The sequence below is a fragment of the Castor canadensis genome, chromosome 7, assembly GCF_047511655.1.
Source record: "Castor canadensis chromosome 7, mCasCan1.hap1v2, whole genome shotgun sequence".
NCBI classification, from domain to species: domain Eukaryota; kingdom Metazoa; phylum Chordata; class Mammalia; order Rodentia; family Castoridae; genus Castor; species Castor canadensis.
In genome coordinates this window covers 91,551,158-91,562,968 of record NC_133392.1, presented here as the reverse complement: position 1 = coordinate 91,562,968, position 11,811 = coordinate 91,551,158, and the positions used below count along the sequence as shown (strand labels likewise).

At 40.1% G+C, this 11,811-nt stretch overlaps 1 protein-coding gene across 7 annotated transcripts in view; it reads left to right on the top strand.

Moving 5' to 3' along the window:
• Positions 1-11,811, top strand: part of Samd13 (sterile alpha motif domain containing 13) — a 45,917-nt gene that overhangs the window by 27,353 nt on the left and 6,753 nt on the right. For all 7 annotated transcript variants that reach the window (XM_020167212.2, XM_074079593.1, XM_074079597.1 and 4 more), the window contains one exon: positions 964-1,075. In XM_020167212.2, the coding sequence (XP_020022801.1) occupies positions 964-1,075 (112 nt within the window). The remainder of the gene's footprint in view (positions 1-963; positions 1,076-11,811) is intronic.

Sequence of the window (11,811 nt, the reverse complement as noted above, 5' to 3'; positions counted from 1 at the left end):
CATACTTGACTCTAGGAATAATAAAATGAAAAGTGCCAAGCTCACACATGTTGAATCTAGTCTACACCTATGACATCTGTAGTGTAGATGGTGGTACAGCATGAGTTTGAATGGGTGCATGAGCGCTGATAAATTATAACTGAAACACTTCTTTGTTGAGGCCCAAAAATTCCTCAGAGAAGAAGTGGCCTTTGAACTGTAGGAGTGGTGGGATTTCATTAGCTGAGGGGTTGTAAGGGGCTGGGACAGAATATGGAAAAACCTCAGATGCAGGAGAATGAATATGGTGGAAATACTATGTGCTCATGTATGAAAATGGAGAAAACGAGACCTGTCGGACTATTCCAGGAATGGGGGAGGGAGGATGATGGAGGGGTGAATTCAACTGTGATATATTGCAAGAACTTTTGTTAATGTCACAGTGTACCCCAGTACAACAATAATATGATAATAAAAATTTTTAAAAAGAATATGGGAAAACCTCAATCTGTGAAAGGGCATGGTCCACTGAGGAATGGATTTACTTGAGTGTGTGGGAATGGGGTATAGAAGGTGTAGGAGATGGGAATAGGGAGGTGTGTTGGAGTTACATTGTAAAGTGAATATTCATACTACAAATTATAGTATGAATATCAAGCTGGGGCCACCAAAAGTCACTAGATGATTCTTGGTGTCTCTGGTTTTTAAGAAAACATTACATGAGGAAATAATTTATATTAAAAGTCAGATAATTCATTATGAAAGCAGTGACTAAACCAGTGAGAGTAATGATCATAAGAAACTGAGAAACAAAAGAATGATCATGGTCCTTCTGGAAGTAGAGTGAAATCTGGGTGTCTGAAAGAAGAGAAGGCCTGGGTCCCATAAGCTAGCCCAGACCAGCGTTGGGAAACAAAGTAGTAAGCCTGACGACACCTGCATACATCCTGTGCCATGACAACTATCTGTATTTGTGTTTTGCAGTTCCATGGAAAATGGGAGACCACCGGATCCTGCAGACTGGGCAGTGATGGATGTCGTCAATTATTTCCGAACAGCAGGATTTGAGGAGCAAGCTAGTGCTTTTCAGGAACAGGTAACAGCATGGAGAAGTATGTGATGAACACAGCTACCTTCCTCCCCACAGTGGGCAGAAGAGAGTGAGGAGGAAGAGGACCAAAGAGCAGAAAGGGGGAAGGGAGGCTCAGAGAAACTGCTGAGGAGGAGGATGGGTGTGGCAGGCTCATGGTTCCTTCCTACAAGAGTAAACTCTGGACCAGAGGCACAGTCACAGCTGTAGGGAAGAGGACTAAAACTCATTTCCATCTCTATCTTGTGAAAGCCTGGTCATGCAGGGGTGGAGGGAATCAGCCCTGCCTTCAGTGCAAACACACTGGAAAACAACAGAAAAAAAGAAAGAAGGGACAAATCCAACCAAGAGACATGCCTCAGTACCCATGGTGCAATTTAGTCCGCTGACCTTTGCTTTCCACATACTTAGCAAGGTAGAGTGAAAGCACAGGATATAGAGTCAAATTCTGGTTTTTCTGTCTATGTGTGTGACCCCGGAGAAGTTACTGGAGCTCTCTGAGTCTTTGTTTCACATCTGTAACATGAGGCTATAATAACTAACTGTATAAGGATGTTGTGAATATTTAAGGGCCAGATCTGCAAATTGCCTCAGAGACTCTCACTGTACAGATGCTCAAAAGCATAAGTCTTTTCTGTTAGACCCAGGGTTGGTATTGGAAATAGGGAGATAGGAACAGGTGTCTCTTCCAATTGTCTGTGTGATTCATGACTCCATTTTGCCAGCTGAGCTAACTCTGCAGAGCTGGTCCTCTAGGAGGTTTACTAAGGAGGAGGGAGATTGGTAGAAAACTTGTAGTACACCCAGGACAGCTTAGTATAGAAACACAGAGTTCCTATTTCTCTATCAATGAAGGCGTCAGTCTTGTAGGCATTAACATTACTTTTTTCATAATATGTTGAGAACATTATAAACCAAAAAATGTGTCCAGCTGCTTGCTGCATATCCCTTCAGCTTATTCTCAAGCTTCTGGTTGTATGCTTGACTTTGAATAAAGTAACTTTTCTAATATCACATACTCCAATCTCTTCAACCAATATTCCCTTCAAACTTGGTCCTCATACATATGTATTTTTTGCTAGTTTAGAAAATTTGCCAAAATAGAAGTTTAAATCACTTGACACCCACCAGAAGAACTAAAATTATCAAGACTGATAGTGCCAAATGTTCGGGAGGATATGTGGCAACCAGGACTCTTCTACATTGTTGGTGGGAGTGTGAAGTAAACACTCATACATCTACCCATAATTCAGCAATTTCACTCCTGGGTATTTACCCAAGGGAAATGAAACATATGTCTATAAAAAGATTTGTACAAAATTGTTCTTAGCAGCTTTTTTCATAGTAGTCAAAAATTGGAAGTGTAGGTGTACATTAATAGGACAATAAGTGTATAAACTGCAGTGTGTTCATACAATGGAATACTATCCAGTAATAAAAGGTAATGTTACTGGTATGTACACCCATTTAGAGGAGCCTCAAAAACATTATATTGAATGGCAGAAGCCTTATGCAACAGAGTTCAGGCCAAATGGGTCTAGGTATGTATGTACTTATTTATTTATGGTTTTTTGAAACATGTTCTCGCTATGTAGTCTGGGCTGGCTTCAAATTCTCAATCCCTCTTGCTTCAGCCTCCCAAGTTCTGGGGTTGCAGGCATGGTCATCACGCCTGTTCAATGGGTCTATTTAGTTTAAGTTTCAGAACAGTAAAACAAATCAATACTAGAAAAATAAAAAACCGTGGTTGCCTCTTTCCAGAGGATAGATGTGGGAGTGGGGAATGACTGGGAATGCATATCAAAGAACCTTCTGGGTGATGCTAACATTTAGTGTCTTGATAAGGGTTAGGATTGCAGGTATATGCATTAGTCACTACGTGTATACTGACACACTTAAATGATTCATATCTATTAAAATAATGAATAATGAAAGTGTGGCAGAGGGAAGTATAATAATATATACAGCTTTCCTGGAAATGCACAAAAGAATATGAATTGACAGTTAAATAGTGTGATGACCACATGGATAAATACATGATAAATTAAGCATAGAAAATATTAATTATAAAATCTAGGTAGTAGGGATATGAACATTCACTATAAAACGCTCACAACTTTTCTTTATGTCTAAAAACTTTGAAATAGAATCCTGGTAGAAAATAACAGCTGTGTTGGAAAGTGGAAGCTGGTCATCTGGAGCATATTTTGTTTTGTTTTTTAATGGTATAATATCCATTTGTGTCATTGCAATTGAGGAACTGTCTTCCAAAATTAAATTTAAATAATATTGTGAAGGTTAACAAAACAAGGGCTTAGCTAAAAGGTCTGTTGGCCAGATTCCCAGATGTTCAAAAGCCTTTTCAAGCTGAGCTTTTGCTCAGACTCCTCTGATGTAGACATCCCAGGTTGGGGACTGCATGCTTTCTGGGCCTTATACATTCGGTACACAGACTTAGGGACTAGCCAGCTCTGAGCTTGGCCCAGAAGCAGGCTCTTTCTCCCATGGATGACCTTATTCTGGCATCAGGGACACTGGGATGCGAGAGGGAACATTTCATTCAGAAATATTTTAAGTTTCTGTGTTGAGTTTGCCAACTAAGGAGCTTGGTAAAGGAATTTCCAAAAGATTGAAGTTTTGCAAGCAAGCCCAAAAGCTCAGGTTCCATCATTCTCATGGAAGGGTAGTTAGGTGAAGAGTCTGCCTTGAATTGTTCTCTGGAAATCATCCCATTTTTCTCTTGATGTGAAATTTTCATTACTTTTCCTTTTCCTGTTAAAGGAAATAGAGGGTAAGGAGGGAATCACTGGCTATGCTCAGGCTGGCAAGAAGTAGTCCCTGTGGTTTATATGAGCACTAAGGATCATATCCTCTACCACATTAACAGACATTTTCCTGTCCTTTCCAGCCTTCCTGGCAATGAACCTCAGTCAGCACTGACTCACCAAATACATCCATACGAGGACTGCATGCCCTCTCCAGCCTAAATTCATGACCCTTCCAGCACATTTCTGTGTCATGCAGCAGAGAAACCATAATAGCCATATCTTAAAATCCATCAGGGATTTTGTGCTACCCTTTGAAAGAAGCATGACTGAGCTAGAGTGCAACCACTAAACCATCTTTGAAAAGAGAAAGCCCAGAAAGTTGGGAGCTAATTGCTTTGTAGTTCACTCTTAAATGTTTGTATACCCTAAAAATCATAGGTTGAAGACCTACCCCCGCACAATGTGATGGTGTTAGGAGATGGAACCCTTGGGATATAATTAGATTTCGAAGAGATCATAAAGGTGGGGCTCCATGATAGGATTGTGCCCTTCTAGAAAAGCCAGATATAGCTGGTTTGTTCTCTTTCTCTCTCTCTCTCTCTCTCTCTCTCTCTCTCTCTCTCTCTCTTTCTCTCTCTCCCTCTCTCTTGTGAAGATACAGCAAAAAGGTGGTTGGCCATCTGCAAGCCAGGAAAAGGGCCATCACCAAGACCCTGACCATATGTCACTAAGGTCTTGGACTTTCAGCCTCCATATCTGTAGCAAATTTCTGCTGTTTATGCCACTAGTCTGTGCTATCTTGTCACAGAGGCCACACTGACACTGATACCAGACATGTCCACCACCCTGTCTACTTTCAGGAACTAATCTGCCTCGTGGTATGGCTTCAAAGGACATTATGGATACTGTTTTGCTGTAGCAACCAGACTCAGGTGTGGTTTTCTAATATTATATCTCTTTGGAAGATGTTAGGCCACGGAATGAGGTTTATCTAAAGGACAAAATGGTGTCCACAGTCCATAACCCTGTGGTATGGGGAGGCAGCTATATTAAGCTGCTGGTCTTCCTGACCTTCTTGTCCCTGTGCAGGCACCCTGCTACCACATAGCAATTATATCCATTAGGTTTCCCTCTGGAGCAATTATTTCCATCAAGTTTTCAGGCAAGCCTTGCTTGAGCATTCTGTGTGAGCCACAATCACAAGCCAAGAGAGCTATCAAGAGGAAAGGTCTAAGTCCTGGCCCACTGCCCATCCCCCCAAACCAATGACCCAGTGTCAACTGCATGTATGTGCATGTGCGTATGTGTGTGTGCATGTGTGGTGTGTGCTGCATGTGTTTGTGTGTGCGTGTGTGTGTGTGTGTGTGTAGACTGTATTACTGTTCTGGCCAGTCCCCTTTTATGGCAGTAATGTCACTTTCAGGGTGGCATGTGGTTTGTGTCATATGCAACTGTTAACCATGTGGGGACTCCAGCCCACTGGATTCCATGACATAGTGCCCCAAAGGGCTTCCTGGCCAGTGAGAGCAGGAGACAGTGGGAGCCCTTCGTAGAGAGCAGGATTATAGCATCATCAGCATCATCCCTCTTTCCTACCAACACCATGATGTAATGACTGTTTTCTCAAGTATCTTCTAGCAGGCAGACTTTTTACCCTGAGGTGAAGGGTACCAGTGTGAGTTGAGACTATTGGTTTATTTTCTTCTAGTTTCCTGGACATACTGGGGATTTAGCCTTTGTAGGACTCAGATTTCTTAAAGCTCCTGCTTTAAAAGTCAAGAGTGTCATTTTGAAACTTTCTGGCAAAGTACTCTTCCAGTGCACAGTAGAAGGCACAAGAGCCATTTGAGAAGTAGAATTATTTTGAACAGATAAAAAGAATTAGCACTTGCCCATGGATATGGGTTGCCTGGTTTTCAAGAAACAAAGGTATCTCAGGAATTCTCCTTCCTTAAGAGCTTTTAAGAAAGACCATTTTGACTAATCTCATTGGAAAGTACCTCCACCTTCCTCAGAGAGAACATTTAGGATAAGATTTACTTTTTCAAGCTCTGAAGGCTAAATAAGCAACACTTTCTGGATTGAAAGCCATTTCTGTTGACAGTGTTTTTAGCTGTCACTTAAAGCTAGTACAGTAACTTCACCACTCAAATTGGACTAATTGCAAATCACAAAGACAATTGTCCTATTTGTAGTGCAGTTACTCCATTACTGTCTTCATCTTTCTGATTCACATACTCAAAAGATATCTGGAGAAGATAGAGAGCTGCTGTTCAGTCATTGTCATGTGATTCAGATTTCTCATACTTATGAGTAACAGCAGTGATTTTATTTCAGGAACAATATGTATCTCGAGATCCTGTTTTTCCTCAGAGTATCAGCACAAAATAATAATGCACCTTGAGGTGACAAATTCATTTTGCTCTGTTATCTCCATATTTTTGGCTAGCCACATGAATAAGAACAGTATTTTCCTTTGAACTGCCCATCTGGTTGTTTTAAGTCTTCATTTGAAAAACACAAAGATTGGAGGTTATTTTCAGCTGGCTTAATGCTGCTAACTTTGGATAAATTTCTGAAGTCACTGACTTAATAAAGATAATTAAAATTTCTTGTTGCTACAAATTGCCCAGCAACACCAACTATTCAAAATAGAGTAGTCAAGTGGGAAGCCAGTCAGAGCATCGCCAGGCACCATGTTTTAGTCATGCCCTGGTTGAATTCAATTGCAGTGATTATAGGTACTTATTTCTAATTTGACCAGTGACAAACCTAGTTTTTCTGGGGCCTCAAGTTTCTACAATTCTAAGAGCCCTTCTTAGAAAAGTAAATGCAGAATTATGAATATGAAATTGTTACAGTGAAACCTGAGCTCCTTAGCTCCATGGTAAATCCAGTTCTGAATGAGACCAGTGAAACCTCACACACTGGAAATAATGTTAATTACTTTATCAGCATTCAGTGATATTTTAATAGTACTAAAACTACTCAAAGCATTTTGATGCCTGATATTTCTTAACAAGTGACAGCTACTGAAATGCTTAAAATACTTTATAGTGGCAGCTCAGTCTGCCAGTATGCCCTTTCATTTCAGTCCATAAAAATTTAGAAAATAAGTTATAATAACAAGCAAATGGTAATAGCCAAGATAATTGAAAATAAAACTGATAAGGGAAGAAACTCAACTTTTTTACTGAATTTAATAGATTTTGGTTACATACTCAAATTTCATTTGGAATCAGAGTAACTATAAAACACAGTAAGACAGTGAGGTATATGGTGCTTATTTACTTGCTCAGTTGTTTCCATAGTTGTTACAGCTATTTTTTTTTTTGAGACAGTGTCTCACTGTGTAGCCCAGGCTGTCTTGAAACTCACAATATAGACTAGATTGGCATTGAATTTGTGAACTTCCTGCCTCAGCTTCTTGAGTGCAAATTATAGTATGCACCATCATGCCTGGCTTTATTACAGCTTTTTCTCATATGTTAAAATAAGTGTAAAGCTATTAAATAGTAATAAATGAACAATGTAAAATCATCAGAGGTCTAAGAACCACCCAAGGGCAGCACAGAAGATTCTAGGCAGAGAGAGGACCAACTACAAAGGCATAGAGATTTAAAACAATATGGCTTATCTTGAGAACTCCAGGTAACTTTTAGTAGGAGGTGTCAAGCAGAAAACGTCAGGGAGTAAGACCGTAAAGTAAACGGGTCCACATAACAGAGTATTGGGTGTGCCTGGCAGGAGAGAGACTTTACCTGAGGGAAACTCTGAAGTATATTAAGTAGGAAGTTCCATGATGAGATTGTGTTTCTAAAGGATTGATGTGGTGGCAGTATGAATAGTTGTTTAGAGCACAAGCGGACTGAAGGCAGTAAAGTTGCTATAATAGTCCCATTGGGGCTAGAAAGGAAGAGATGGATTAGAAAGGACATTAATGCATCTCTTAATGACAGGGATATGTTTTGGGCAATGTATCATTAGGCAATTTCATCATTGTGTGAATACCTAGAATGTACTTATATCAACTAAAATAGTTAGGGATCACTAGGAAATAAAATCAAATATAATCTTGTGGGACAAATATCAGATATGCTGTCTGTTGTTGACCAAAACATTGTTATATGGCACATGACTCTATGAGGGAGAAGGTCAATTTAGGAATTTAGCCAACTATTGCCAGTAGAAGTGACAACTTTCCAGGTTTCATTCTCTGCCATAGCTACTGGACAGAAGTCAGTCCTCACAAGTAGGCAGGGAAGGAAGCTCGACGACTACCAAGTTTCAGGATTGGGTGGTTGTAAAGTGGTGCCATTAACCAGAATATTTGTAGGAGGTAAATTTAAAAGGGTTAATAAGCTGGGTCATATTAAATGTGAGGGCCTGTAGGACAGCTAAGTGAAACTATCTAGCAGATGGCTAAGGGGAAGGGTGAGACCTGGAAATAGATATGAGAGCCATAAGAGGGAGAATGAATGAGTGAATGAGTGAGGCATTTAGAGAGGGGAGAGAAAAGGTCCAAAGCCTGAGGAATACCAAGATTTCCATTGTTAGGGAGGAAAGGCAATTTACTCAAGTGACTAGGCTTCAGGGAAATGGGGGAAGAATCAGTAATGAGAGTTTTTATAGAAATCTCTGGAGGGGATAGTTTCATGAAAAATGAAATAATAGAAAAGTTCAAAATACTTCAAAAAAGTCACATCCAGTGGGGTCTGGGAGTGTTGAAGTTTGCCAGTAGAATTTCACTGGAGTTGGTGGAGGACCTTTGGGAGTTCTAGGACCCTTCCTTTCCAGTCCAGAAATGAGTTTGGGGTGAGGCAGACACTGGATGATTACTTAGGTATGACTAACACTCAGGCTTATTTACATGCAGGAGAGTGGCCAAGAGAATTGGATGGTTAAACCTATAGGAAATTGAGAGCAGTTAAATGAGTTTATGGGAAGGGATGAGATCAAAAGTATATGGAGGTATGAGAATGTAGAGAAATTGGAACCTTTGTACATTGCTTGTAGGAATATAAAATGGTGCAGACACTGTGAGAAAGTTGAGAAGTTCTTCAAAAGCTAAGTGTAGAATTAGCATATGTCTCTGCAGTTCTACCTGGAATTGAAAAGAGGGGCTCAGATACTTGCACTTGCCATTGCAGCATTATTCTCAATAAACAAATGTAGAAGCTACTCAAATGTCCATGAACAAATAAGTAAATAAAATATAACATATACATAAAGTGGGCTATTATTCAGTCATAAAAAGGGATGAAGTTCTAATGTGTGCTACTGTAAGAATGAACTTTGAAAACATGCTAAATGAAATAAGCCAGACACAAATTGTAGAATTTTACTTACATGAAATATCCAAAATAGACAAATTCACAGAGACACAAAGTAAATTAGAGGTTACCACGAGCTGGAGAAAGAATTGTTAGTTAATGGTATAGAATTTGTGATTGGAGTGACAGAAAATATTTAAAAATAGATGGTGATGATGACTGCATACCATGGTAATGTAATTAATGTTGCCAGGTACTTAGAAATGGTCAACATGGCCTATTTCATGCTACATGCATTTTACTATAATAAGAACATTTAAAATGTAATTCCAGCCACATATGCATTATGGTTTAATATTCAATAAAATATTAAAATATTTAATTTTATAAAAGAATATGAAGAAATTAGTACTAGCATGGGAATGTCTTCCTCTTGACTTGGAAGCGTAGGTGAGAATTGTACAGATATAGCTAAGATGCCCTTGCATGATGGTTAATTTCATGTGTCTACTTGACTGGGTTGAGGGATGCCCAGATAGCTGGGGAAAATTACTTCTGGATGTGTCTGTGATAGTGTTCATGAGATTAGCACTTTAGTCAGTAAGCAGTCTTACTAAACAAGAGTGTTCTCACTAGTGTAGGTTGGCATCATCCAATCTGATGATGGCCCTAACAGAAAAAAAGAAAAACAGATGGAGAAAGGGTGGATTCACTCTCTCTGTTTGACCTGGAACAGCCATCTTCTCCTGCCCTCAGACACTGGTGCTTCTGGTTCTCAGTGCTTTAGACTCTGACCAGACCTTACACTTTCAGCCACCTCACATCTGACCATTCTAAGTCATGTCTGATTACATTATGCCACCAGCTTTCCTGGTTTCCCAGCTTGCAACTTGGCTATACCTAACTCACACATATCTTCTGGGTTCCATTTCTCTGGGGGAACCCTGACTAACTATACCTTTTCCTCAGGGACATTAAGGGAGTTCCTGACAGACCCCTTCCCCTTTTTTTTTCTTTATAAACAATAAGTGTGCTCTTTTTAGAGTGGGGAGAGATGAATAGAGGTCTAATAAGGAACTAGCGTTCAATAATGAAGGTTAAGAATGGCCACCAAAGGGAGATAACCAAGGATAAATAAAAGAACTGAGCGCAGTGCAGGTGTACAGTGTTTTATCTTCTCAGTTTCCTATTTGTTTCTTTCTCAGCTGCACCAGTATAGAGAAGCTGGATTACTGGACTCCTCCTGGGTAGGGTGCTTTTGGCACAAGCACGGTGGGAGGCAGATAGCCTCGGCTATTTTAGAGGGCTTGTAACAGAATGGCTCTCATGGTCAACCATGGGGTTCACACAAAAGAAGAGTATGAAGGGGACTCCTAACCCTGGAAAAAGTGGAGATAAGATGAAAAAGTGGGTCAATGAAAGTGAGGAGGGAGAGGTGGAACAGGATATTGAGTTTGAGTGCTGCACAGGTCGGACTGTCCTGGTTGATGGCATTGTAGGAGGAGCTCTAAAAGTGGAGAGGAAATTGTAGAAGTGGTTGGTGTATTAGGGACTCACAGATGTCATAAATAGATGAAAATGTATGTAATAGTTTAACTGTAGTAGAAGTTTATTTCTTGCTCATATCCATAACCTGAATTGGTTGGTGGAATGTTCTGCTTCACTGTAATTCAAAAGCCAGGTGGCTGGAGACTCTGTCATCTTCCATTGGTAGTCTGAGCACTGATGCCAGTTAGTGTAATGAAAAAGATAAGGAGGAGCCCATATAGGCAGTTTCATGGTCCAGGCCTGGAAGAAGTGCACCTCCTCCCTTCATGCCTCATTGGCCACACCAAGTCATAAACAAGTCTAGGAAATGTGAAACTGGGTGTCCTACAAAAAAGGACACCAAGCAGCCCCTGCTACACTGGTGTTCTACAGCCATTTTCTTTTTTAAAAGCGTTTGCTGTTCTGATGATGCTACTTAGTTTAGTTTTTAAATCCAGAAATAAATTTCAAAAAGGCTAACATCAACAGACCAAAGAAATCTTCATATCTGACTCTGTATTCCCTCAATATGTCCTTTTTAAAATCTACCTACATTAGTCTTTGTGACCCAATTTCCTCACTTGATGAAGTTTTATTTTTTAACTTCATCAGAAATGTGCATAACATTTTAAAAAAATGATACAGCTCTTTCTCACCCACCTTGTATCAGCAGCAAACTTTAAATAACACAGGGCAATACCCATGAAGTCACTGAAAGCCAGGGCCTCACAACGAGCCCAAACAGGTGCTATGTCTGATTGAAGTACGAGATATATCTGGCTTGTGACTACTACTCTAGCAAGTGAGATAAAGACTCAAACCACACAAATGTTTTCTCTCCATTAACAAGCCATTCAGGTGCTTAATTATTTTATGTGTATATTTTTAAACAAGGTAAATCCTCTCCTACATGTGTATTATGTACCCCAAATATACCACCAATAAGAAAGCAAGGCAAGCAGAGCATCAGCTGAGAGTCATAGGCTTAGAATGTTGAGCTCACAGTCACTCTGCTCACAGTGAGCTGTCAGGACAGGAGTCTGGGTGGGGCATGTGAATTCAGGACCCATACACCAAAGAGGAATTTCTCCCCCAGACGAGATTTCACCCCAAGAACCATGTGAGAAGATTCTAAGGTGTATACTTGAATACTTCACCAACTTCCTTTCGAAAG